The sequence below is a fragment of the Malurus melanocephalus genome, unplaced genomic scaffold, assembly GCF_030028575.1.
Source record: "Malurus melanocephalus ecotype Western Australia unplaced genomic scaffold, MMel_1.1 scaffold_120, whole genome shotgun sequence".
NCBI classification, from domain to species: domain Eukaryota; kingdom Metazoa; phylum Chordata; class Aves; order Passeriformes; family Maluridae; genus Malurus; species Malurus melanocephalus.
In genome coordinates this window covers 218,794-246,206 of record NW_026623352.1, presented here as the reverse complement: position 1 = coordinate 246,206, position 27,413 = coordinate 218,794, and the positions used below count along the sequence as shown (strand labels likewise).

The 27,413-nt window shown below is 52.4% G+C and overlaps 1 protein-coding gene across 1 annotated transcript in view; it reads left to right on the top strand.

Annotated features, from left to right (window-relative positions):
• Positions 1-540: 540 nt before the first annotated feature.
• LOC130575891 (gamma-aminobutyric acid receptor subunit alpha-3-like) overlaps positions 541-27,413 on the top strand; it is a 67,669-nt gene continuing 40,796 nt past the window's right edge. Inside the window, exons 1-3 of the mRNA XM_057370116.1 lie at positions 541-667; positions 9,324-9,452; positions 13,484-13,605. Coding sequence (XP_057226099.1) covers positions 9,364-9,452; positions 13,484-13,605 — 211 coding nt within the window. The 5' untranslated portion in view covers positions 541-667; positions 9,324-9,363. The remainder of the gene's footprint in view (positions 668-9,323; positions 9,453-13,483; positions 13,606-27,413) is intronic.

Sequence of the window (27,413 nt, the reverse complement as noted above, 5' to 3'; positions counted from 1 at the left end):
TTCCCCTCTGCATTTCGTTTTATCGCGATATAAACCCCGGCAACCCCAAGTTGTGGGCCAAACTTCCCTGCCCCGGTGGAAGACCCGGGATTCGGCCGAGGCCTCGCAGGGAGGAGGCAGCTTGGCAGGAGCAGGGGCGCAGCCCGGGGTGCTGCCCACCTTCCTACAGAAGCACCAGCGCCTCGAGGAGCTCCCCCCTTCAACAGGTAGGGAGCAGCCAGCCCCGCTCTGCTCATCCTCCTGCGCCCAAAGGATGGCGGTGCTGTGGGGCCGGGGCTGGGCGGAGGAGCCCGGGGCATCCATCGCTCGGGGAGGTGCCCCCAAAGCGGGGCAGCCACAGCGCCCCGTCCCCGCTGCCTACGCTGCGGGGCGGGCAGCTCGGCACAAAGCGGGTGGGTAAACCCTCCTCCGGGGCGCGGGGAGGAGGAGGAGGAGGAGGAGGAGGAGGAGGAGGAGGAGGAGGAGGAAGGCGGGGGGATGCTGCTCCCCTCCCTCCCTGCCTGTGTGCCTCGCTCGCCGCGGCCGGAGCAGCGCGCAGGCGGCACCGGCAGCCCCGGCCGGGCGGCACGGCCAGGGGGCTGGGGCGCGGAGCCCTGCGGAGCCCTGCGCAGCGCTGCGGAGCCGAGAGGGCTCCGGCCGCCCCCCGAGCCCCCCGCCGGGGCAGCCGGTGAGTGCGGGCGGCCGTGCGGGCGGGTCCCCGCTCCCCCGGGATCCCGGCACCGAACCGCCCCGGCGGGCAGGGGATGGGGCKGCMGGGGATGGGGCTGCCGGGGCTGCGCGGCCCCCGGGCATTGTCTGCGGGTCGGTGGGCGATGGGCGGAGCGGCGGGGGAAGGGGAGGCTCGGCCGGGCGGGCGCGGGGTCGGAGCATCCCCGCTCCCGCAGCGAGTCCCGCGCCTGTCGGTCCGAGCGGAGCGGAGCGGAGCTGCCGCCCCAGCCGAGCCCCGCTGATCCCCGCCGGGCATCCAGCCCGCCCGCCTGGCGCTGCCGGCTGGAGCGCGGGGAGAGCGGCTGCGGGGAGAAATGCCTGGACCAGGGCAATCCTGAGCGCCCTGGCTGGGGCCGGACGCAGAATGCAGGAGAAGGGCTGAGCGGGGAGAAGGGGGTGGTAAAGCAAAGTCGAATTTCCCCCTGAATCCTGCAGCCAGGCCTAATGGRCACAGAGGTTGTGTTGGGCTGGGGGGGAAAAGGACTTTTGGGATCTGCGGTTTCTGAGGTTGGAATGAGGAGAGAGGGGAAAAGAGCTCCAGGTCTTTTCTCCTTCTCGCAGAGTTACTRGGACTGAGATATGGACCATTAAAAAGGAATAGCCTAATGCAATTTAGTGGCAGACAGTCCCCACTGCAACACTTATCCATTGTTCCTCGCTCTGCCTTCCGCCAGAATGGTTCTCGCATGGACAAGAGAAGTACAATTGAACAAATAGTTCATTTCCCTGGCCAATTGCATCGGCAGTGTCTCCCTCGAATCTGCTGCTGACTGGCTGCAAATGCAGCAGCGTCCCCAGACAGAAACAGAGAACCAGGACCCTCTGGTGAGACTCTGGCTGCCGGGGGCTGGCGAGAGCAGCTCCCAGTGGCTGTTCTCACGCGTTGTTCTGATGGCAACAGCAGAGCAGGTTGGCTCCCTCACCTCTCCATTCCCTTAGTGCCCTCCTGGGGAGGCAGAGAAGAAAAATAGCAGGTGCTGAGGCAGGACCAGCCCACAGCTAGAAGATGCTACTTGTGGTTCAGGCAAGTCTTCTCCTTTCTGTAGTCTGTCTCTTAACTTTTTCCTGKCCCTGGAGGCTGTGGGATGTTGGGGTGTTTTGAGGTGAAGCCGTTTCGGTGGAGTTTTGCCAGCTTTGCCCTTCAGCCCGTGCCCGTGGWGCCTGGGTGCCCCAGAGCACACAGGAATGCTCGATCCTGACCCTCCTGCTCGCTCCCGAGAGAGCTCYGAGCAGCTGGAGGGATTGCGGCTGCACCTGGGCCCTCGGCACACGCTTGCCTGGAGGCTGCTGTGTCCTTTCCCTGGAATCTCCTCCTGGTTCCCAGCGTGCAGCCGAGCCCAGCACGAGGGGAGGCACAGATGCATTGTCTGCACTGCTGCGAGACACCCCCGGCACCGGGGCACTGCTGCTTGTCCTCGCTTTGGAGCTTCTTATCACAAGTCTGCATCATGGAGCTTTTCTCCTTCTGTGCTTTCTCCTTTGCTCTGCCTTTGTCTGTAGACTGCCACCTGTCCCACTTCACTCTCAGCTTCTCCTTTCCCTTTCCCTGCCTAATGTGTTCTTTCACCTCAGTTTGTCTGTGTCTAACTAGACCAYGTCCTCTTCAGCCTGCTTCTCTCAACACTGGAGGCAGAGCCCAGCCCCTCATCTCGGTCAGAGTATTCCTGCCAACTGTTTACAAAAAGTAGCACAATACCCAGGCTGAACACTGACATAATTACATACCCAGCCAGAGAGTGTAGTAAATAATCCAGCTTTTCAGGCTTTTGCCCAGTGGTGAGTCTTTTGCCATCTCCTTTGCCCATGGGCTAAATGTATTGTACTTGGCTTGCATTTGCTCGTGTTCTGGAAGCACGGAGTCAGCGCAGCCGTGTGTGGCATCAGAGTGGATGTGCAGGGATGTCTTGCACCATCACACTCCCCGTGCCCGAACTGCTGCTGGGGCCAGGCTCTGACAGTGCTGCCGGGCAGCTGTGGGGGCTGCCGGGGCAGGGACAGCTGCTGAGGTGTGGGGATTGTTCTGTCAGCGAAGGAAAGATGGCTCTGGGGTGAAGGTCAAAAGCGCCAGCAAAAAAAATGAAACGCGGGGCTTGGTGCGCAGTGTTTGCGCTGCTGGCCAGTCTTCCAGAGGTCGGTGTGTACAGGGAATTGCAGAGCGTGGATATTGTCAGCACGGCTGTGTTTCCAGTTGTGATTGTGAGCCTGGGTCTGTCTGCAGTTGCTCTGATTGTGAGTCAGTCTGTCTGCAGTTGCAGTAGCTGTGAATCAGTGTCTGCCTGTAATTATGTGGGTGAATCAGTGTTGGCTTGTTACACTATGAGTGCAAACGGTTTCCCATAGCAGTTGTGGGTGTGAATCACTCTACAGTCCCTCTGGATGTGTTTTTGAGTAGAGAGATGCAATACTTGGATTAATTTTGTTTTGATGAGGAAAAACTGTCAAGCGGCTTCTCATTTTGGAAAATTAAAGCCAGGTTGGGAGTTGGGCACAGACCTTATTCTTTCGTTACCAGCAGAACAACTCACAGAAGAAATCCACTTTAAGGCTCGCTCCCAAGATTTACATCTTKATCTAAACCTTTCATTTCTTTGCCTGGTGCCTCTGCTTCTGAGTGTCTTCTGCTGGCGTCCCTCGCAGAGCCGCAGACAACACATTTGGTAACCATCACGTGTGCCTCRTACCTTGTGTGTGTGGCAGATTCACGGGAATGTTGTTTATGGCTCTCCTGGGTGGCAGAACACAAACATTTCCACACTCCTGAGTCGAGGGCTGTGTGGCCCCTCTGCCACGAGCCAGGGCCGTGTCTCTGAGCGGTGGCAAACAGCGAGTTGGATCCAGGTGGATGGAGGTGCTGCCGCCTGATTCTCTGTCTCTGTTTTCTATCGAACGCTGTGGTGGCTCCTGGCCTTCAGCAGCGTCTGTACAGCACCAGGCAGAGCTAAACGAGGGGCAAGCTGGAGAAATGCAGGTGACCTCAGGTGCTGGAAGCTCCCAGAGCCAGCCTGGCCCTGGGCTGTCTGCCTTACCGGGTGTCCGTGCCTGCTCCTGCAGCGCACACGGGCGTCCCGGCGAGCTCAGAACAAAGGGATGCAAACAACCTGCGAAGMAGAGGGATGCCAGGCAGGGGTCTTGTGAAACACCACCGGCTCTTACTCTGCCGTTTCTGGGCTCCCAGGTCAACTGTGGCTGCTCGATGCTGCCCCTGCCCTCAAATGAAAAGATGTTTTTATTCCAAGGGAGCCTCCTTTTTAGCTGGAGTGATGGAGAAGTGGAGAAAAGCCTCCCCAGCAGGGACATAGGGCAGCGTGTGCCTCGCCTGTGTTTATTGCTGCTGCACTGAGCGCTTGCTGGCTGCTGTCTGTGTGGAGGGAGCTCGGAGCTTTGCTCACCGAGAGGCACAGCAGTGGTGACCAGGAGCCTGGTGTGCTCACCGAGGGCCAGGGCCAGCTGGACAGAGCACAGCCCGTGCAGGCTGGATGATTCTGCAGCCCTTGAGGGGTGTTGAAGGGCCTCTCCTGCTGCCTGGGTCCCGTTTTGGAGAGGCTCCAGTGCAATGAGGAAGGGCTTTAATGAGCTCCTTGTGCTGTGCAAGTGCTCCTGAATTTGGGGGTAAACATGCAGGTGCTGTGAGGTCACCTACAGTGCTGTGCTTGACTGTGCAGGTGGGCAGATGGCTCTTGGCACCACCAGGGCCTGGATCACCCTCTCCTTCCTGCACAGAAGTGCTTTGATCCGAGCTTTTGGGCTGAGGGTTCCTCTTTTCCCCAGTTCTGTTTTCCAGCTGGCTCCCAGCACCAGCTCCTCCCTGACACACCTGACTTGACCAAAGCTGTGGGGCTGCTGCAGGTCCAGGGAGCTGCACGGGAGCTCTCAGAGCTCTGCACCCTCCAGCTGATGCCATTGGTGTCCATGGGTGGTGTGTGGGGATGGGGATCCAATGACACCACAGGCACACAGCATCTCTGGGCACTCTGCTGGGGCAGTTTGTGAGTGCTGCCTGCACCGTGACGCTATTGCTGAGTAGAATCAGATTGTTGCTCTGGCTGTGCACATTCCCAGGAGGCAGAAATTTGGGTGGGATACTGATGTGACTCTCACAAACATACTCAGGTGGGTTTCTGGGCCTCTTCTACCTTTATTTATTTTGTGGTGCTTGCAGTACCCCTCTCTCTCTGGCCATTTTCTCAGGKTTTTTTCAAGCTTTACCTTTCAGTCTCCACCTCCAGAGTTCTGTGTCTTTCCCTTGTCAGCAGTAAGCCTGTGCTAATCACTCTTTCCTAGGAAAGCACTTCAGAATATCTAATAGTTTCCAGAATAAGGATTTCTGGGAAGATCAGGCTCAGTGTGCCAAGTCAGGAGATACCCAATGTTGGCATAGTTACTAGGGCACCTCGCTGATCTGGAAGGTTCCAGCACTTTTTTTGGTTCCCTAGCCCACTTCAGTGGGAGCAGGAGCTGGAGCACGTTGCTGTGGTGAGGGGAAGGAAGATTTTCCAATTCCTTGTTCACAGCACGTCCAACAGGAAGATTGTGTTTCCCTGGAGTGTTGTTGTGCTGCGATGCTCTGGAGATCGGACAGATTGCGTGTCTTGGAGAGGAGTGGGAATGTTTGAAGCCCTTAGGTGTGCSGTTACAAACACACCTGCCAAATTCCATGTGCTGTAAACTTGGAATATTGCTGGATTCCAGCTGCACAGCGTTAGCAGGGCTTCTCAAAAAATCTGCGTTGGATTCAGCTGTGGAGGTTACCAGCGACTGCGCAATTAGCGCTGAGTGCCTTTGCTAACGGTGCCATTAAGGAATGAGCAATGGACAGATGGAGGAAGGAAGTGCAGGGCTGCTCCTCTGAACACATCCCAGCCCTCTGGGCTCCATCTTGCACAGACACAGATGAGACCACAAGCTCTGGGGAGTTGTTTTTTAACKTACATGAAAGAGGGGGGTCAGTCTTTTAAAGAGTTGTAACATTTTTTCCCGAATTTGGAAATTTTGTCATTCTGCACTTTTTTCTTCATGGACTGTGCAGTTTTCCCTTCAGCAAGTCCTAGTAAGAGATTTGGGTGGGTTTTTTATTTCTTTGAGGCTGTTAACAATCAGATAACACCCCTAAACCCTCACTTGGTTTCCATGCAGTTAAACACACTTTGCCTGCATCCTCCCTCCTGTTTCCAGAGGATCAGGGATCCCTGCAGGTATTCAGATCAAGGCGTTGGCTGATTCAGAGCTTTGCTGAGTGGGAGGTGACAGCCGGGTAGCCTTCCACGAGGACAGCCCCAGCACGGGCTGGAGGAGCTCCAGTGCTGCTTTTCCCGAGGTGAGGCACACCCGTGGGTGTTGCCATCCCTTCCCTTTGCTCCAGCTGCTGTGCGCACCGAGGGACCCCTTYGCCTGCTCTGCCTTTAGCATCCTCTCCAAGAGCTTCTCTCGTGTGCTGAAATCTGAGGAGCTGTTCCTGGGGCTGTTGAAACCTCAGGAGTGATTTTACAAAGTGGTTTTCTTAGGGAGGCTGCACGGCCAGGAGCTGTTGGGTTTCCAAAGCGCTTGCACCAGCAGGGTCCCTGTGTGTGCCTGTGGCTGGACTGGGGACGAGAGCTGCTGAGAGCTGCTGTGCCACGGGAACCATCCTGGGATGTGGCTGGGRGGAGCTTTGGAAGATCCCCTGAACTGCCTGAAGGGTGAAACCCCCTCCTCCTCTGCWAAAGCCTCCCTGTGTTTTCCAACACATTTCCTGCTTGGCAACAGGGTGRTGAGCAGGACTGGCTCTGCTTCTCAATCCATCTCCAAGGGTGAAGCAGCCAAAGAACGAGGAAAACACCCTGCAGCCTCTTCCATGCAGCTCCCCATGAGAAATTCAGTGCAGGAACCTAAGGGAAGCGGCAGGAAATGCTGCCAAGTTGTTTTCCACRCTGTGCTGTCCTTCCTGAGTCTGTAAATGCAGCCATAGCAAACCCCCGTTTGGGGGGCGTTCTCAGTGTGAGCAAACTGAGATGTGACTGGCCAAATATTCTCTTGGGCAAGTGGTGAAAACAGATTTTCCTCCCAGTGCAGGGATGTAGAACCAGTTCTGAAGATTAAAATGAGACTTAGGCACAAATTTGACTTAGTTCAAGCAGCCCCTTGGCTAGCATCTTCTTCATCAGAAATATCCAAGATAGAAAATGGATGTCATCTATGTGTAATATTGAAGGAAAACTCTATGAACAAGGTTTGGTGGAAATGCAGGTGGCACAGACAGGGCATACCTACATGGAAGGTGTTTGGGATTTTRTCACTGTTCCCGACCCTCTGAATTACCTTGTTCCTCCATTTTCTGGTAATTCCCTTTAGCTTCTCTTTTCCACTGTTGGTGCATAGTCTGCCCCACCCATGGTCTCACCAAATCTGATAAAGATGGCTCCAAATGTTCTAGAGGAGCCACCAGAGTTCCTGCAGAGCCAGGAGGCACCTGCTGCAAATCCACAGTGTCCTCGTTTTTGTGGGYATCCCTGGTCAAAATCTGCTGCCTGCGCAAATTCTGCCCAGACAAAGCATTTCTTGAAATCAGCACTTGAAGGGGAAAATGTTGATTTCAGTGAAAATTTTCAGTTTTGGGTAGGGGAGAGGGAAAACAGCAATGGGGGTTTTTTCGAGGCTTTGTTTGTTTTTTGGGGTTTTTTTTTTTTTTGGTGTGTTTATGCTTTTGGCCGTGTTTGAAATTGCCTTAGGAAAAAAAAATCAATTAAATACTATTGTACAATATGCAAGTTGAAGTGAAATGAAAGGGAAAAGTTGAAAGGAAATCTGTTGAGAAGCTGCTTATTGAAGTTCTGAATTTGCCTTGTAAGAAACATCAACATTTTATCTGTCCTTGGCGTGATTTGGAGCGAGTCTCCCCAAAATGTTGGAATTTCCCACAGAACAGATGTTCAGCCAGTTAATTTGTGCTTCAATCAGCAAATACTTGAATTTCCAAGGCTGTGTGTCCCTTCTCAGCTGGAAGGTGGCAAGAGCCAGAGGAGCCATCCCAAATCAGGGCTTTTCTCAACAGATCTGGGGGTGTGTCTGTGCCAGAGGCTCCTTTGGTGTGAGGATGAGCTTCCCTAGGTGGCATTCAGGTAGAATCCTGATTAAATAAAGCCTGAGCATGCTGTGCCTAAATTAATCCATGCATTAATTCTTGCAAGGATTTTAAGTGAGTGATGGGGAAGAAGATAAAGGTAACCGGGGCCAAATGCTGGGGTTTTTTYCCCCTGTGCCTGCTGTTAGTGAATATCTTGCCAGAACAAAAGCTGAGGTGGGTGGTAAGGACTGGTGGTGTCTGGCTCTTACCTTCTGCCTGCCTGGCAGCTCCTGTGCTCCTGAAAAACAAGGATCAGGCACAGCCTTTGGGAACAGTGCAGGGCCAAAATGCTGTAGGGAGACCAGCTAAATGTAGGAATGTGACAAAACACATGACCCAGCCTGGCTGTGTGCCTCTCCTCTTGCAGGGACAGGATAGCCAGGTACACATTGGGGACAGGTGGGATTCTCCAGGTGTTTCCATCCTGCTTGGAGCCCCTGCTCCCTATTTCTGCTGGGGGTGCCCTCTCCCATGTCCCTGTGCAGAAACCCCTGCTCTTTGGCAGCTTTTAGATAGTTCCTCTGCCCCCTTCATCCCGGGGCAGCCTCAGCTGGCTGAGATTTGCCATCCAGGTGCTGGGGTTTGGCTCCATCCAGCACCTCCTTCCCTGCTGGAGGGATCCGCCCGAGGCTCTGCAGCGTCGAGTGGAGAAATCCAGAGGTCACGTTTGGCTGGCAACAGCATCTTGCCCTGGTTTCTGCGTGCTGTGATTGACTGGAGCCTTTTCTGCTGGCTCTGGGGGCTCACAGTGGCCGCCTGTGCCTGGCTGCCATCGTGCCAAGTGCCAGCCACGGAGGGCTGTGAGGGGGAGATGTCACGACAAGCTGTATTTATCCAGGCTGTTGCTCGGCAGTGCAGCTCCAAGGTGCATCAGCATAATGAGATACATAAAAGGAGAAGGCAGTTAAATGTGCAATAACATCACAATAAAAGTAAAAGTGAGCGTTAATGAAAACTCTGAGCGCGCTAAGTGTCGTATCRCCGAGCGTTCCCACCACCTTGGCCYTCGGTGGTCAAACTTAATAATAATTTCTGGTAGTGTCATTACAAGAATTAAATGGGAGTTTAACTGTCTAGAAAAAGATGCAGRGGGAGAAGAAATGGGTGTTGAGACTTCCCAAATGGTTCTGCTGTGTGGATGTCACCGAGGGAGCAGAGGGACGGGGTGAGCTGGGATTGCMGGTGGTGACTGAGGCTGTGGGGTGAGGGGGGAAGGGATGGAGAAGAGCCAGTATGGCCACTTTGGAATGGAGCTGTGCACTTGCTGCTGGAGCAGCTGGGGAGCTGCTGGGAGGGTGGGCTGCGGGTTTTCTCTGTGTGTACCTGCTTGGCTGTGACCCCATGCTGCCACTTCCCCAGGGCCAGCGCTGCTGCCTTTGGGGGTTCCCTGAGGTTTCAGATACAGGACCCCCAACATACTGACTGCTGCCCAACATGAAAAACTGACCTGCCTGCTTTTCCGTAGCCAATAAACCCTCTTTTGTCTCCTCTCGTTCCCTCTGTCCCTCCCTGGCAGGTGTTGGAGGCTCGTTCTCCAGTGGCTGCACGCTGACACGATGGCGCCGCGGYTCTCGGGGATGGGGCCCTTCTCCCTCCTTAGCCTTGGATTCCTGCTSCTGGTTTTGGCTCTCCCTGCTGATGCTGGGTAAGGTGGTGAGTGCTGAACTGTTGGCCAGGGCTGCAGTCCTTAAATATCCCAGGGTCAGTACCTGCATGAAGTAGCCCAGGGCAAAGCACAAAAAATATCTCTGTGGCGTTTGACCCTCCCCTTGTCCCTGTCCCTGTGCCTTTCACCCGGGAWCTGTACACTCCCTGGCATGGCTGACATTGCCATTATTGGAGGTGCTCTCACTGAGGACACTTGTCAGCAATTTTTTTGCAACAAAACCTATTTTCAGATTTGGCCTCTGCACAATTCGTTCYGGGCAAGGACTTGACTTGCTGGAGTTTTAACCTGGAAGGGAGGTTCCCCTCACCCCATTTAATATTTTAATACTATTTTAAAGAAAAGAAAATGAATCTTCTTCAGCTGTTTGGCTGTTAATGGTGCAGTGACCCACGGGCAGCACACCTGACCAGCCCTGGCTGCTCCCCATGCTGGGTGTGCAGGCTCTGGCTGTCCTGGCAAGGAGGGTGCTGCTGCCACGCTCACCCTTCCAGCCTCTGGAATCTGTCTGGAGGAGAGGAAAGCCTGTTAGTCTGTGACAGGCTCTGCATCCCGCCAAAGCCTCCGCTGGGTGAGCTCGGGGAGCCCTTCGAGGAAGGGAGACAGAGACAACACCAGCTGTGGGGAGGGAGGAGCTCTGCACAGAGGGAGAGAGACGCAAATAATGCATGACTCGTATAAAACATTTAGAAAAGCCTGTAGAGTGCCAGGTATGGACACTGAAATGCTGCCTGCTGGTACAAGTCCAGCAGGGATCAAGGATCTTCACGCATGAAAGGATGTCAGCGCTGCCCCTGTCCTTGTCTGTGCTGTGTGCTCTGGTCTGACTGTCCAGCTGCATCCYGAGCCTGCCTTGCCCTGGAAATGCTGGCCCTGCCCTCCTGCCCGGGCACAGGGAGCCCTGGGCACTGCTGGGCCGGGTCCCCACGGTGGCTCTGGGGATTGTCACCATCCCCTGTGCCTGCAGCTCTGCCATCCTCACCGCTGCCTTTTCCTCCCCATCATATTCACCAGAGCTGCTGCTCCCTCAGCACCTTCCACGCAGGGATTGCTCAGAATCCATCCCCAGGAGGATTTGCTGCCTCAATTGTGTGTGAGGGACCCCTGTGCTGGCGTGGCACAGCTCCCCAGAGAGCCTGTGCACAGGTGGCAAGGTAATGACTTTTCCTCCAGCCTACCCTAATTAAATTTGCWGTAAACCTCCGCCCTTCCTGCCTAAAGGATTTTAATTATTTCGAAACCTTGATCCCCACACCTCTTTGCAGTTCCTTTATGCCTTGCTAAAGGGCAGCTTTGGCTTTATGTGAAGGTGAGGTGAGGCAGCCCAGAGCTTTTCCTGGGAAAGGAATTGATTAGCCCAAATCAGGTGCTGGTTCTCCCCTGCCTGCACCTTCCCTCGTCCTGCCCACGCTGCTCTTCCCCCAGCGAATCCCACACTGCTCACATTGAAGTCAAACCCTCAAATGTCAGGCTAAAGTAAAACAGCTTTGAAATTTGTAAACTCATTTTTTCCCATCACTGCTGAGCCTCCGCCAGGAGTTCCTTCACAAAAATCCCTCCTCTCACTCTTTATATTATGGGTAATTTTTAAAGATAGCTTATAAAACATTAATGAATGAGCTTTCATGAGCATGCCAGCTATTCATAAGTTATAGATGGTTATATGCTCATCAGCAGACACTGGGACAGATTGCTTTTAACCATGACATCTATTGAAAGCTGGCACAATTGAAACCTCACTAATTACTGCAGGCATTTGTTAAATTTCTCAAAACTCCGCTTACCTGCAGGGAGTTCAAGTTCAGATGAGAAGCCAAACGCAGGGTTTTGATGCAGATGGAAATCTTGGAGGGCTGTGATGCAGTTTGGAATGTCAGGGGTGGTTTGGGTGTGACAGGTTGCATTAGGGCTGGGTCAGGTGTTATCCCAACTGTGCCTCACCCCAYGGAAACTGCAATTTCAGCCCTGTGTCACTGTCCTTGTGCTCCTGGAGGCTCCGCTTCCTGGCTTGGCCACTCCCTCATGTGTTGCTTTGCTAAAAAATAGAGGCCAAGTGGTCCTGTGAGGGGTGGGACCTGACCCCYGAAGAAATGGACCTCAAGCACTTGAAATGCAATTTCCCAGAGCGTTTGGTCAATGAAACCAATGAAAATTAATGTCAGAATTGCCCAAAACAGAATATTTCAATTAACTGCAGCATTCTAAATAGTATTGATTCAGCCTGACTCTAAAGGTACCCATAGCCTGCTCTCCATTTTTCCTCTTTAGCTAAGAAATACCCTTTGCTCCTTTTTGATCACAATGAATCTGAGTTTTCTATTGTGTAATTATTTTGATAAAGAATTCCAAACCAGTTCTGGTACTTGTCACCTTCCTGACCCTTCTCAGTGTATTTACAGGTGCACCAGTAGTGTCAGGGGTAACCAGTCTGACCAGATGGAATCTCACCAGGATTTATCTTTGAACTCCTTAAATAATGTTCATCTTTATGGGTTTGGGGTTTTTTTTTGTGGATTTTTTTGTTTGTTTTTTGGGGTTTTTTGGGGTTTTTTGTTTTTTTTCCCCCAGTTACTTCCTGATGAGTGCTCAAACCAGTGGCTGCCACACATCAAAGGAAATAAGGCTGGGTTTGAAGGAAAGGGGCAGAAGTGTTTGAAAGCAACAATTTAGGGGGRAAATCTTCTCTTCCCCAGCACAACACTTCAGGTGGTCATAGGTGCTGTCCCTGGTAATTGTAACCATGAATTGCACCTCCACCACCGCTGGTTTGTGGCATTTATGGTGATCCCCTGGGCACTGATCCCAGTTATTTACCTCTGCAATTAGTGCAAATTTGCTGCTAAGGGCTTCCCTGCTCCCGAGGGGCTCCTGGAGCTGCTGCTGAGCATCCCTCTGCTCCCCCAGCCTTTCCTCCCCTGCCTGCCTGGGCTTCCTCAGCCATCCCGCTGCCTCTCTGTGCCTCTTAATCTTATTTTTGCCCTCATTTGTCTCTCTCTTATTTCCTCTTCCATCTTCCTTGAAAACTCTTCATCTCTATAGATTTTTCTTTTTGTTTTCTGTTACTTAATCTTCTGCCTTTCCATTTGTTTTGGTCCTAACAGCTATTTCAGCTGGGGAAAGCTGTGCTTGAAGCCACGGCACCGCTACTCTGTGCCATCTGAAATCTCTTTTAGWGGCAGGTGGCTCCAGCAGGGCTCACCAGCTCCTTTTCTGTTGMTTGAAAGGGAGACACAAAATGCAAATGTATGATTTGGGCCCCTTGTGTTTGCAAAACCGCRCTGAAGGTTTTGTTCAGCGAGATTGCTTTTTGAGAGGAATTTACTCCTTTTTTTCATTTCACCTGGGGCAGAATGTGTTCTGAGGAAATCATCTTGTTTGGGGGCTTCCAGGCTTCTTGCGTTGAGCAGGGATGGGAATGTGGAAACTCATTTGTTTTTATAAACAGGGAAAGTTCAGCAAACTGCAGAGATGGTTCACTAAGTGTTTTAATGATGGATTTAGGCTTTAGGCCTGATTTACTGAATTCATACTTTTGTCTCCRCTCTTCCCAGGGGCAGAGATCTTTGAAATGGCTCAATCTGCCAAATGAATGGTGTCACCTCTACCATGCTGCCTGTAGGGAGATAGTGCACATGAATAACTGAGCTCCCCACAGGCTCTGTTAGGAAATGCCTTTTCTTAGGGGCAGGAAAGGGRTGCTGGGGCAGGGAAAGGCTCCCTGTTAAAATCCTAAACCACTCCCTGTGCTGCTGCTGGCTCTGAGCAGGGAAAGGCTGGGAGGGGGCAGTGGGGAGGTATTGGCCCTCATTTCTGATGTTTCTCGGTCAGAAATGCCCTGATGGAGGTGGTGAGTCCTGCTCACATCCCTGTAGGAGAAGCTGAGCCCCTGCTGCGGGTCAGGCTGGAGCAGCCGCCCGCGTCCCTTCGCTCCCTGTGCCTGCTCGGACCCCGCACCCCACAGCTTTCCCTTTAACATTTTTTCCTGTTTTTCCCCCCTCTCCGTGTGCCAGGCTCTCTCAGAAGCACGTCTCAGACGTGGTGGATGACAGCAAGGACAACATCACCATCTTCACACGCATCCTGGACCGGCTCCTGGACGGATACGACAACCGCCTGCGCCCGGGGCTGGGAGGTCAGTGCTGCTCCTCGGCTGTGACTGCACCAAGGGGATGGGATGGCACACACGAGATTTTAACAGTCTGGTGCTGTTAGGAGAGGAGGCTGTGGCTGTTTCCCTGTTTGGTGTCCTGTGGGATCAGAGGTGCAGGTCCCTGGGTGCTGTGTCCCTGGGTGGTGACAGTGCAGGGACAGGCCTGTGGATGGAGCAGCTGTGAATGAACCTGTTCCTGCTGGTTTAGAGGCATTGTCCTGTCAGAAATAACCCTTTTCCTTCAGAAAGGAAGACATTGAGGGGCTGGAGCATGTCCAGAGAAGGGAGCAGAGCTGGGGAAGGGTCTGGAGCTCACATCTGGTGAGGAGCAGCTGGGGGAGCTCGGCCTGGAGAAAAGGGGGGCATTCTCACTTTCTACAACTGCTGAAAGAAGTGTGGGTCAGTCTGTTATCCAAGGTAAAGAGTGATGGGACAAGAGGATGTGGCCTCAAACTGTACCAGGGGAGGCTGAAATTAAATGCTGGGAGAAAAAAAAATCACAGAAGGGGTTGTAAACACTGGAGTAGGCTGCCTGGGGGAATGGTAGAATCACTATCCCTGGAAGTGTGGATGTGGCTCTTGAGGGCATGGATTGGTGCTGGGTTGATGGTTGGACTTGATGATCTTTTCCAACCTGAGTGATTCTGTGATTCTCTACCACCAGCTTGCAGAACCTTCAGCTCATGTTGRTGCTGCTTTTAATCAGTTTGCTTTGCTACAGAGCCTTTATCTCAACATCTTCTCGGTTATTTCCCATGCAGCTGTCACCTGGCAAGCTCTGCCCCTTGCTGCTCTGGGCACCGGGCACTCACCCAGACCCTGCTGCCTCCTGAGCTGCCTTCAGCACTGCTGAGGAGCTTCTCTGCAAGCTCCTGTGCTTGTTTGAGGTGCTTCAGAAAGCAAAACCGTGGCACTCACCTTCCCACCCACCCCTATGGCTACAGCCAGCATGATCTAAGGGGGCAGAAATAATGGGCAGATGTGTGGGGCAGGCAGGTGTGGGATTGGGAAGGTGTGTGGGGCAGGCAGGTGTGGGATTGGGGAGGTGTGTGGGGCAGGCAGGTGTGGGATTGGGGAGGTGTGGGGCAGGCAGGTGTGGGATTGGGAAGATGTGGCCCTGGGGTGTTTCCTGGTGTGTTGGTGCTGTGGCAGAGGTGGCCCCTCTCAGTGCTGGCAGCTGTGTGTCCCTGGGGCTGCTGAGGGGATGTCCCTGTCCCTGTCCCTGTCCCTGTCCTTGCCCTGAGGGGATGTCCCTGTCCCTGTCCCTGTCCCTGTCCCTGCCCTGAGCTCTCCTGCTCAGCAGAGATGTTGCTGCTGCACTGTGGTTTCTACCCAGAGCTGGAGTCACCACGTTCTGTCCCATTTTCTGAAGGTCCCCTGCCAGGAGCTGCTTTCCTGAGCTCTTCATGCTGATGAGATCTCCTGGAATGGCCCCTTCCTTCCCCAGAGCAGCCTTTCCTGTTCCCAGCCCTCACCAGAGACCATGGGGCAGAGGAGCTGTTCCAGCAAGCATCCTCATCTCTGCTGCGCTGCAGGACTGGACAGGAAGGGGTTACAGCTCCTGCATGAGCAATCCATCAGTTCTATTGCTTTTGTTGCTTGTTCCTTTCCCCCAGAATTAGCTGTGGTCCCACTAATAGCCCTGCTTGTCCCAGTGTCCCCGATGGCTGTGGGGATTGAACAGGACGGGCTCTGCAGGGGCTGAGGAGCTGTTCCTGCTCAGGGAGGCTCAGCTGCACAGAGCCCGTGCTCAGKGTTAACGAGAGCACTCCCAGGAGCCCCTTGCTGGGGGACTTCAAACCTTCCCTGGAACATCTTTGCTCTGTTGCTTTAGATCCTCRGTTAACGTGTTTAACATAATAAATTGCCGGTGCCTGAGCCAGCATTGGGAGTTCAAAGGCTGCTCTCACCTCTGTGTTCCCTGGCRAGGTGCTCTGGCAGAGCCAGGTGGGAGGTGTTGAGAAGGGCTGTGGGTTTTGGGGGTTCTTGAGGGGCAGTGAGGTGTCCTCAGTGTGTTTGTGGAGCAGCCTGGTGAGCAGGAATGTCCCCACTTTTAGCTGGACCTGTTTYTCCCAAGGCTGAGCCCTCAGAGGTCTCTCAGGAGGAGCATTAGAGGGAAAGACCTTTCCCACTGCTGTGGTGGCCAGAGGAGCAGAAATGGCCCAGCTGCAGACTCCAGAGTTTGGGGTTGATGGAAGAACCTGGGGAGACAGGCAGAGATGGGCTCCTGCTGTGCAGGGCTGTGTGAGGGCAGTGGAAGTGATGGTTTTGCTGCTGTGGGGCTGGTGATGGACAAGGAGCATTGGTTTCCTGAGAGACAGCACTGGGCAGACCCTGGGGCCTCTCCATCCCCCTCAGGAATRTCTTCCACTTGCTTTTCTGAAGGTGTCAGGCAAGAGCATCCATTAGTGCATGGGAAGGGCAGAGGTGGAACTGTGTCCACACCCAGGCTGGGGGAAGGATGGGTTCCCCAAATTGTGGGTTAGCAGGACATGCAGGCTCTTTGCTTGGCTGGCTGTCCTGTCCTGTCCTGTCCTGTATGGGATCCCCCTGCAAACATTTGGGCTGTGGAGGGCTGAGCAGGCTTTGGGGCTGCAACAGCTCTCAGGGCTCTGCAGTGCTGTGTGTGCTCAGTGCTGTCCTCCTCCCTGAGCTTCCAGAGCGCCAGGAACCGAGCAGTGTTTGTTTAGACTTTGGGAGGAGACACTGTGTAAGCAACAGAGTGTTAATGTGCTGACTTCTCCCCTCMAGATAGCCTCTTTGTATTTATTTTCCTATCCCCTCTGTTTTCGCCATCTGCTGCCACCCACTCTAATAGCTCCCATGCCAGAGCTCCTCTTCCACCCGATGCTGCAGAGGAGCTGAAGCGATCCCGAGCTGAGGAGCTCAGGAGCTGCTGGTGCTGCCCAGCCTGGCTRCAGGTGAGGGCTGAGGGCCTGGCTGTGCTCCTGGCCCTGTCCAGTCAAGAGTCTGTGATATTCTGAGCAAGGGAAGGTGTGTGAGCACCTCCAGAAGAAAGGTGGCTGTCAGGCCCCTCCACCCTGCAGCGCTGGGGACATGGCTGTTCGTGTCACGGAGGTTTCTCCCTGCCTCTGCTGGCTCAGCCAGGGCTGGATTCCTCTTAGGAACAGAGCCGAGTCTTYTCTTTGGCCTCATGACCACTGGAAGACAGGCTGGGCTGAGGGAAGGGGTAACTGCATGGCCAGATCATGTCTAGGACTCGGGGCAGAGGAGGAGAGGCAAGGAATGCCAGCAGAAAACCTGTGTTTGCCCCAGGAGAACACGGGGCAGGGTGGTCATTCAGTCACAAGAGGAACAGGAATGCACCCCGAGGGCATTGAGACATCCATTGTCACAGCCAGCCTTGTAGGATCAGGAGATGTCCCAGGAGAGCCCSTGGTCTGGAGCTGTGAAGTCGCTCAGATCCTCTGCCCAGCCCCAGGGGCTGCAGTGGGAAGGGTCTGCTCGTTGCTCTCAGGTGTTCCTGGCTGGGGCTCCCTGCAGAGCCTCAGTTCTGCACCTGGAGCTTGCAGGAGAGAGGAGATRTGGCCAGGAGAAAGAGGTGGGAGTGGCTGACAGGGGGAAAAATGTGCCCAAAAAGAAGAGATGTTTGAGGAGTGGGGTGCAAAGGATGGATTACAAATGATGGGAGCACAGAAGATGCTCCAGGAGTGATGGATGCACAGAACCCCTCTGTGTGTCCCTGCAGTCCCTGCASGGCCAGTGTGATGTCCAGCACAGTGACCCCAAGGGAGGGGGCAGTGCCTGGGGCTTTGAGGGTCACTGGTGCTCCCTGGGCAGCTGCACCTCGTGTGCCTCMTTTTCTGACTGGTGACATTTGGGCCATTGTGCTGCACTGAAACAGAGACATCCTGGGAATGCCTGGGGAGGGGCAGGGGGGACATTTCCAGGCTTTTCCTTCCTTACAGCCCCAAGAATGCTTTAAATATGCTTTAAATATGCTTTAAATATGCTTTAAATATGCTTCAAATACGCTTTGGCAGTGCGGAGCTACCAGGGAGCACCTCACTGCTTGGGAGAAGGTGTGTGGGACTTTTCCATAGCTGTTTGCAAAGCAGGGCAGGGGTTTCTTCCAGCTCAGCCACAAACTGCCTGCTCCATCTGCCTCAGGTACATTTGGGGTGAGGTTGAAGAGCCCAAAGGGCATCTGGAGCAGTGCTGGACAAAAGTCTCTGTATTGTGTGGTTAGGAAATATCTCAGAAAACTGTTGGCCTTTTCCAGGGCATGGTTGGAGGAAAAGATTTTGCCCCCAGGAAGGGAAGAGAGTAGGCTGTTGGGTTTTCTAAAAGATGAGTTGTAAACATCCCAGATAAGCCAGTTTCTCCAATTCCAATTAGAAAGTAATTTGTACCCTGTTAAGCAGTAGGCTGGGATCGATCAGAGTTATCCCTCCTGGATGCAGCATTGCTGACAGGGTAACTCATGGGATTTCCTTGAAGCTTCCACAGCATCTCTGCAGTCCCTGAACGGCTGACTCAGCCCTGCTCAGGGCGTGGTGGCTGCTGAACATCCTGCCAGTCCGGGTCTGGCCAGGGGGTCTGGGCAGCTGAGCTTTGGGAGCCTCCTGAGGTGTCCATGGGGTTTGGCAGGAGCAGCAAACACAGGAATGTGGATTAAAGGAGTCCAGTTCCCCAGGCAGAGCGAGGYACTGGGACCCCTTGGGTTCCTTCTTTCTTGGGGACAGCAGTGGCACCTGTTCCTTGTCCCCAGCAGCAAGTGGCCCTGTCCAGGCACAGGGGACACCCCAGTGTGTCCCTTCCCACCCAGGCTCCTCTCCCCCTTCTCCAGGGTGCTGTTCCTGGTGGTTTGGGATCAGCTCCTCCCTGCCCAGCTGGGCTCAGCAGCACTCGSTGCACTCAGGGCTTGCTGCTCACAGCCAGRGATGCTCCACCTGGGTCTGGGGTGCCTTTTATCTGGATTCACCATGTCAGYTCTGCCTTGCCCATGGTTTTGATCTGCAGCCACCTGTTAATATTTACCCTGCTGCTGTGTTTCCGTTATTATTTTGTCAGCACAGCGCACCTCAGTTGGAATTTCTCTCGTTTCCTCTTTCTGCAGTGCCTGTTTTTTCCTGCTCTGTTAATGATGGTATAGTTTGGCAGGATGGCTCCTGAGGAACATCTGCATCCCTGTCTGGCCACCTGTATTTCAGTAATTCAGGTGCTGATGGCCAAGAGGTTTTGGATGTGGGTTCAGAGGTGCTCCCTTTCGGTTGAGACATTCCCAGGAGATGYTTGGTGTGTTACACCTCAGTACATCCGTGGTTCTGGCCTGACCTGCAGGTAAGGGCTCGTCTTACTGTGTGAGCATTAAGGCAGAGGGGCTGAAATAGAATAATTAAATTACAGAACTGCCTTCTCTTGGAAGTACAGCACTCTGCAAGATGAAATGGTGAGACCTTCTCTGCCAGGCAGGATCCAGGAGGAAATCTGTTTGCAGTGAATGTAACCTGTAACAGTGGTAGAAATTGTTAAATTGTGCAGATTGAAGTTTGCAGAGCTTTTATATCCTAAAATCTGGATGAGAGGTTGAAGTGGTCCTTCTCACCTGTGTGAGGATGTTGCCTCCAGTTTGTCACAAACGTTATCTGGATCTACTGTTTGTGTGAGAGAAACATGAGATGACAAACACAGTGGTCCTCTGTGTTTTTTTTTATGAATTTCTAGGTTTCAGGTTTGTGTTTATTCTGTTTTTCTGTCCTTAATGTTCCACTTCTCCCAACTTCTCATGTCTTCTCTCTGATCTGACTTCATGCTTTGTACTGGTTACTCCAGGGAGGAGTTTGATCCTTTCTTAGGAAAAAAAAAATAAAAATCCGTGTCTTATCTCAGGTTTTTGTCTTTGTCTGAGCTACCTTGATGAGTTTTAATTTGAATCAGGCATTGCCTGAGCAGTGTTTCCTTCTGTTTACCTTTCTGGGCAACGGGGACCCTGCTCTGTCTCGTCAGACTTGTGAAGTTAAGATCTGTGAACAAATTGAAGAAAGGTTGTCTTTCCCTCGGGGGCAGCTCTGTGAGGCAGCTTTGCTGTGGATTTGCAGAGCCCCAGCGCTCTCCTCTCGGGTGCAGAATTCCCAGGGTGTTGCTGTTAAAGCCCTGGTGTGCAGTGAGAGGAGGCTCCGCGTGAAAAGGCTGCCACACATCAGGAGGCAGGCGAGGAACACGGCCCTGACAGCTGTGCCTAAGGGTGGAAGCCTTCTCTTAAATAAGTCATGAATGTGCTGAGGGCAACAAGCCTCTATCAAAGCTGCAGGGATATCACAAACGCTCGGGAGGGGTCAGGAGCCTGCTGTGAGCAGAGATTGATTGCTTTGGGTGTGAAGCAGCACCTGGCTCTGGGTAAGGGGTGCTTTGGGGGCATGTGGCAGCTGCCAGTGCCACTGCAGAGCTGTGATGGGTCACCACGCCGGGTCCTGGGGGCATGTGGCAGCTGCCAGTGCCACTGCAGAGCTGTGATGGGTCACCACGCCGGGTCCTGGGGGCATGTGGCAGCTGCCAGTGCCACTGCAGAGCTGTGATGGGTCACCACGCTGGGTCCTGCCCAGCCACTCTGTGCCAGAGCCCATCACCCATCACCAGCTGTCCTTGCCATGCACACCCCTGGGCTCTCCAGAGCAGCCCAGCCAAGCCCCCAGGCTGTGGGGTTGTTTGGGAAGAGGGGAAGGTGTTTYTCCTGCTCCTGTGGGTGCCTTTTCTTAGCTGGTGCCTTCCTTGCTCTGCGTGTGTCTCCAGCAAGGAGCTGTGACCCTGCTGTGTCCTCACATGTGGTCAGGAAGATTCTCCCCAAAGGGTGAGAAATTTTTCTAGGCAAGGGAAGCCATCTGGAGGGGACTTTAGCCCCAGTAATGTGCACTGGAGTAATTCCAGTGCTGGGTCAGACACCTGCAGCGTGTCGTTGGGAGCTGATCCCTGCCCRAGGGGGAGCTGTGCGTGTGCCGGAGATGGGATGATGGTGTTTGTTTGTAATGACTCTGGAAGGGGATAGCTGATGTTTCAGTATGTTGAACATGTGTTAGATGGGTTTAAGAACATTAGCAGATGATGTTATAGGTGGCTATAAACTGCTTGTGAGGATGTCTTTATTGATCTGTTGGACCATGGCAGTTACTCCTTTATTCCCATCCCCATCCGTTCAGTCCCGTGTAAAGGATTTATAATGTGTCTTTGATATGGATTGAGAAATAACATTTTTTTATTGGATGTTGTGGAGTTTAAAAACAACTTTAATTGGTTTATTCTGAGRAGCTGGTGGTGAAACAACTGGTCAAATACCGAGGAAACAGCAGCTATTTCATTTGTTGAGCTAGAGGATGAAACATTTGCAGCAGTTYGTGTGGTAATACCGAGGCACTGTTTATGTCTGATGAGGCAAAGTCATTGATCGTGTTGGTGGGGAATTTCAGCCCTGATCCATCTGGAAGAAGCAATCAAATCAAATCTATCTGAGCCCCCTGTGGWGGGGGGATTAATGCTGCTGATTCAGACCTGTTAGCTTCTTAATGCTGTTCCATTTATTTAAAGGTTATTGTTTGATTAAATAAAAATATCGGAGGGTTTGTGAAGGTGGAAGATGCATGAGGCTTTGGGGAATGCTGCAAGATTATGAGGCTAAACTGTGCAGGGTCCCTTAGAAAAACACTTTAAAAGTCAGAGGGAAATACCCTGTTGCAGTCAGTGGCAAAACTCTCACCTGGTGGGGCAGGAATTTCTTGTAATATTTCTTTGTCTTCTAACTGTAGCTTGATTTTAAAAATGTGCTTGGGAAGGATGTGCAGCTAATGTTTATTAAAAAAAAAAAAAAAAAAAAAAAAAAAGAAATAAAAAAAAAAAAATAAAAACAATTCAAAAAACAAAAAAAACAAAAACAAAAAGATAAAAAAAAAAAAAAAAAAAAAAAAGAGAGAGTGCTTGTGGAATACTGACAATTATAGGCACAGAGTATAGCCTAGAGAGGGATTTTAATCTGCAATTTGCATTGTGAGAGAAGGACACCCCGTTCTCTTTACCTTCTGGAAGGATATAATTCAAACCAAAGTGTCGAGAACAACAGGCATGAAAGAAGCATATGATTTTTTCTTTTTTCCCCCTCTCCCAACCTGCTAGAAAATCCTRTTGATGACAAAGTTCAGGCTGAGTCAGTGGATGGAACAACTCGTGACTGGAGCGAAATAAATTGTGTCTGAAAAGTCAAGGTGCTGTTTGAACCTCRCGAAAGCCATTTCAGACAGCTCTGGGTTGGAAGGATCAGTGCTGATAGGGATCCCTTTGGTGAGGAAGAGATCTGAGGACCATAGCAAACCCCTCCAAGCACAGCCAGTGGCTGTGCACGGTGCCAAAGGCTCTGCACAAGGCTTTCTGCATCCTTCAGAGCTCTTGTTGAGGAATTTCTGTATCCATATGGGCCAGAGCAGGTTTTTTTGCTGTCCTGCATTCCTACTGACTCACCTGAAGACTTATCTCACCGTGTGGCTGTCACTTTRGCCATCTAAGGCCACTGTCCTGCAAAAAATGAAGGTGCAAACTCTGTTGGTTTTCTTTTGCCCCCCAAGTTGTGTTTTCTGTGAAGGGTCTGTGCACATGTGGGAGTTGAATTCCAGGCTTTTGTGCATGAAAGATTAGAGCTCTTCCCTTTGGAGAGACGCACCTGAGAATCTGAAATATCCTTTTCCTAGRAAAGGGCCTTGTCTGCTTTTATGAGGAAGGGTTAAAGAACAAAAGCATGAAATCTCCTTTCTTCTTCCCTGATCAATCTAGCCATCATTATGAGAGGAGCTTTCTGATAGCTCCTCTTTGTCATGTAATGTTAATACCATTAAGTCCACTTTGGCAAGGGAAGCGATGTATAATTAATTTGCAAATCAGTAAAGTGGATGTGATTTTTATACAAAGGAGAAGGTCTTTAGCTGCAGAAGGCTTTGTGTGGGCTTGGCCCTGCTTGGGTGGGACCTCCCTGGAGCCTCCCTCTCCCAGCAGCTCCCCTGTATGTCCCTCTGGGGACACACCTTCAGTGCTCCCATTTGCCACCCTCCAGGAAAGGGACTGAGTCTGATAAATAAATGGGAACCAGGCAGGGCTGAGGTCAGGAGGTCAGCAGTCATTCTGCTCGAGCCAGTGGAAAATATCTTTGAGACTTTGCCTCCATCCACTGGTTTTGTTGTTTTGGGTTTTTTTTTAAGCTTTGGCTCTAGCGGAATTATTATTATTTTGATGCAGAATGCATTAAAAAGGGACAAGGAAAAAAATCCAAACCCTATCCGGACTGATTTGTTCCCWGAAAGATGTTCAATTTTGTATGTATAATTGAAAGGGGCTAAATATAACTGTATTAATATTTATGGGCCTTCTGTTGGAGTCAATACAAGAGTTGCTGTTCAAGGCAATTAGGCTTTACCTTTTCACATGTAGGATTTTGGTGTTTGGAGATGACATTAGCGGTGTGACCTGCATCCAAGAGAGAGAAAACTAAAAGCATGCCATCATCTGTCGAGGATGATAGCCTGTATTTAGTGCTGCTTGCTGACAGGCASTTTGTCTCCTGCGAGGGTGATCTCTCCAGAGCAGGGCTGCTGTCTTAATAGCAGGAAAATCAGGGGAATCAGTGCTCTGGGAGGCTTGCACAACTRTCCCTGCTGTGTTTTGGGAAGAGCTGAGTGGTGAGGCTCTGGTGACATCAGAATGTGAGGTTTACCCACCTCTGCTGCCTCTGTAGCTGCTGGGGATAAAGTAAAATGATGATGGTGGCACTTCACGGATCCCGTTTGTCTCTGCACCATGCAGCTGGGGCACGGGAAATGTGACCCTGGTGATGGAAGTGCACAGGGCAGGGAGGGCTCTGTGCCCGTCTGTAGGGCCAGTCACAACCTTCATGTCATCGAAGCACRGGGAAAGCAAATCCTGCCGGGGCTCTGAGCTGCTGTGGGGAGCTGAGCACAGGGAATTGGGTCGGGGCTGTAACCATGAAAACAAGTCAGTTTGTGTTAATAACAAAGGCACGGTGATGGTGTGCTGGATTTGTAAAGCACTGCCTTTCCAGAGCAGGGAATCACTGGGATAACATGACAAGAATCCTGGCAGTGGCTGGACTGCCCTGCATTGCTGCTTTTTGGGAGCTGCAGCTCCTCACTGCTCCAGTTACAAAGAGCTGTAGATGCTGTCAAAGCTCTCGTTGATCGGGACTGGCTGAGTCCTGCCTGTCTCCTGACTTTGATCAGTGTCAGGCTTTTCCTTTCTCCCATCTGGACCTGTCTTTGGGAAGGAGGGCTGCAGCAAGGAGCCCTGGCTGGGGTTAACCTGAGCGTGGTGCTCATCATCCCTTCTCCAAGGAYTCCCAGATTCTGAGTGGGTGTGTTTCTGTTCCCTCCCTGGTGCCTGGTGTGTTGTGGTAGCTGGAAGCCTTTTAACCTCCTTCAGGAACCATCAGGGGGGTGCATTTTCTGAGGATTTTCATTAGCTCTGGCTGCYGGAGCACACGGGCTGCTTGAACAGGGAGGGAAAAGTGGAAATCACAGGGCACGCCTGCCGAGGTGAAAATGGGGCCACACTCTTAGTGGTGGAAAATGAGTTTTCAACTCCAAGTGGCCCCTTTGGAATTCCACCTCAGCTCTGGGGGTTGGCTCTGGGGGACACTGACCCCAGCACTGGTATTTCCAATTACAGGTGACATAATCCTTGCCAAATCCTTGCTCCAGAGCAAAGGGGTTTTCCTTGGTGTGCCTGTGAGCAAGCCAGTCCCACCTTATCTCTGTTCCCGAGCAAGGGCAAGCCAAGCCATATATTAAGGAACAAGGAAATTGCACCAGTTAAATTTAAAAAACTCATTTAGCTAAAGCRGTGTAAGCGCCCATGAATATTTATCTGATGTTATGGAAGCGTGTGGACTCCCACCTACTTTATTAAATTGATTTTCAATAAAAATGCAAGTGGAAGACGTTTGATTAATGGCTGGTGGGACRGGACAATTAATGTGAAGTCTGGAGTCAGCAGGAAGTGTCCCCTGAGCCTGTGTGTCCCTGCTYCAGGCTGGGCTAAGAAAATGTTTCTGCACTCCCCCGAGGGGCACCAGCGGTGTTTATCTGTGTGTGGATTCCACCATGGGGTGAACAGGAGCTGCTTTTGGCTGCTGCGTGGTTCTGCTGAGGTCCTGACCTTGAAGCCAGCGTGTGGTTTTCCCTCCCAGAGTTCTGATTTTCCCTGTTTTCCCCACCTTTGGAGCAGGCTGCACCTGAGAATTAAGCCCAGCAGCGAGCTCGGGCGCTGGTGTCGGCTCTGAGCGAGGCTCCCTGGGCCTTTGCATTTAAACATGCCTGGGATTAGCTCCATCAGCCTGCAGATCTGCTCAGCTCCTACCAATTTCCTCGCTCGGATTTGTCTCCTGCAGGAAGGCAATTTGGAGCTGTAATGTTACAGCTCTATTAAGGATCTCCAGCGCGGTTTCCCMGCCGGGATGCTCACGGGGCCGGAGCCGCCCCTTTGCCAGGAGCTGGCGGGAGATGCTGAATGTGGGGCAAGTGGGGGTACCTGGGATGGGATCCTGCTCGGTGGGGAACCCAAACAGCCCTGCAGGGCCTGGGGCTCCCCTGTTCTCAAGGGCAGCACAGCTGGGGGCTCCTCGCAGCCTGGAATAGACATTCTGCCCTGGGGTCTTGTGAAAATCTCTGGAGGATGTTCCACCTCCTGTTATCTGCAGAGCCAGGGGTGGAGGTTTTGGGRGAAGTGGTTAGGAAAGGGCTGTGTSGGGGCAGGGAAGGCTGGGGTTGGGCAGGGTGGTGGCTCTGTCTCAGCATCCCTCAGCTCCACRCCCCTGGAGCACAGAGAGCTGCCACAACCCCATCAACCTCTGAAACTGTGCCCCAGTGGAACCAGATGAACCACACCGGGGTAGGAATCCTTGCCCCAGCCAGCAGGATCAGAGCTTTGATATCTTCACACCTTCCCAAGGAGTATGTGGCACCCAGAGAGCTCCAGCCAGGTGCCACAGGGACGCTGTGGATGCTCCAGGGTGGAGATGCTGGCTCTGTTTTGCAGCCCTTTGGGATTTTCTCTCTATGCAAACATGCCAGCAGAGAATGGGCACAGACACSGGCTGGGCTCTCCCTGCTGTGCTTGCTCTGCTGGGGAGCTGGGCATGGGCGASAGTGATGGGAACAGAAAGGAATTAAATAAGAAAAAAAAAAAGGAGCAGGTGCTGGCAAATAACTCCATGGCAGGAAAAGAGAGGAGAGTTGTGGTAGAAAACAGAAGCTGAGGAAAGGCAGATTGGCAGGCAGCATATTTCTGGAGACAGCTCTCTCCTCTGTAGGCTGAGTCACCTAAGAAACGTGTCAATAAAACACACTCTCGGGCACTGTCTCTAATAAATATATATTTAAGAGAGACATTTCTTCAAAACTTCTGCTAGGAGATGTCAAATTCTGAAGGGATGGCATGAAAAATGACATCTCCAGTGGAAGCAGGGAGTTGCCATGGGAACTGCAACGCTTTGAACATACATCACTAAAACAAGAAAACATTTTCCCCAGCAAAGGAAATTAAAAATTACATACATCTGGAGGCATCTGCCCTCTGCCTGTCTCTGATGGGAGTATCAGAGTATCATACCATAATTCATGTAGTGGGCAGGACTGGCAATGCTGTATCAGTTGCTGAATTTTTGTGAGTAACTGTGATAAAAAAAGCCTTCCTGTCCTTGGGACAGGCAGTGCTGGTGTCTGAACAGTGCTGGGGAGGGGGAGATTCAGAGCCAAAAAGGTATTTAATCTAAAATTGTTTTGCTCACCTGGGGATARAACAGCACCCTGAGTGACAGCTRAGCCCYGCTGGTCTCACGGGCATGATTCYACTGCTGCCAGGRTTTGCTGGCCCAGTTTGGCAGCCAGGGGTGTCCCTGGGAGGCAGGGGCAAGGCAGGGGAGAGGGGATGTCCTGGAGGAGCACAGTGCSTGTTTGGGGAGTTATCTTGTGCTTTGGAGACTGTTTTTCTGTGCAAATCTGGGACAGTAAATGAAGGTTATTTGCACCTGGCAGTCTATGCATTTCTGTCTTTCTTCTCCCATGCATTTCCTTTTCCTCCTTTTCCAGTGCACTTCTTTCTTTCCTGATGCATTTCTCGGTGTGTGGCAGCCCCGTSTGCAGAGGTGGCACAGGGTGAGCCYAGSRGAAATGCTAAAMTGACCARTGCAAGGCAGTGTGRATTAAATGAGTTTATTTGTGCATTGCTGAGAAGTCAGTGAGCACCAGCCATGCAGCCCAGTGACCCATGGGTGACAGGGGACAGACAGCTCAGTGCAGGGACCAYGCTGGGGGGCACAAAGAAGGGAAAAGGAAATGCTGGGAGTGGAGATGAGAGATGGGAGTGGAGATGAGGGATGCCAGAAACAGCACTGGAGGCACACGGTCTGAGGGGCTGATGGAGTTCTCCTCTGAAGGAAATTCCAGCCAGGAGCTAATGGAGAAAGAACCAKAGTGCAAATTACAGCGTTGCTCCCCGCCACGGTGCTCTTGTCTCTTCGTCTCAGTACCTGGCACTGGCCTCGGGGGACAGGCTTGGAAATTAAATGGGTCCTTCCTCTGAGCCGTACAGCAACCCCCAGGAGTCACTTTCTTTTTCCTTTTATTTTTCTCTCCATTTCTTGCCCACTACAGCCCATCACATGGCGTGGCAATGCTCAGCCTGCAGTGAGATGCAGCCAGAGGCACGGGAAGGCAGCGCTGGGGCTGAAAGGCAGACGGGGAGGCTGAGGCACAGCACAGCTGCCTTTGCTGCATGCTCAG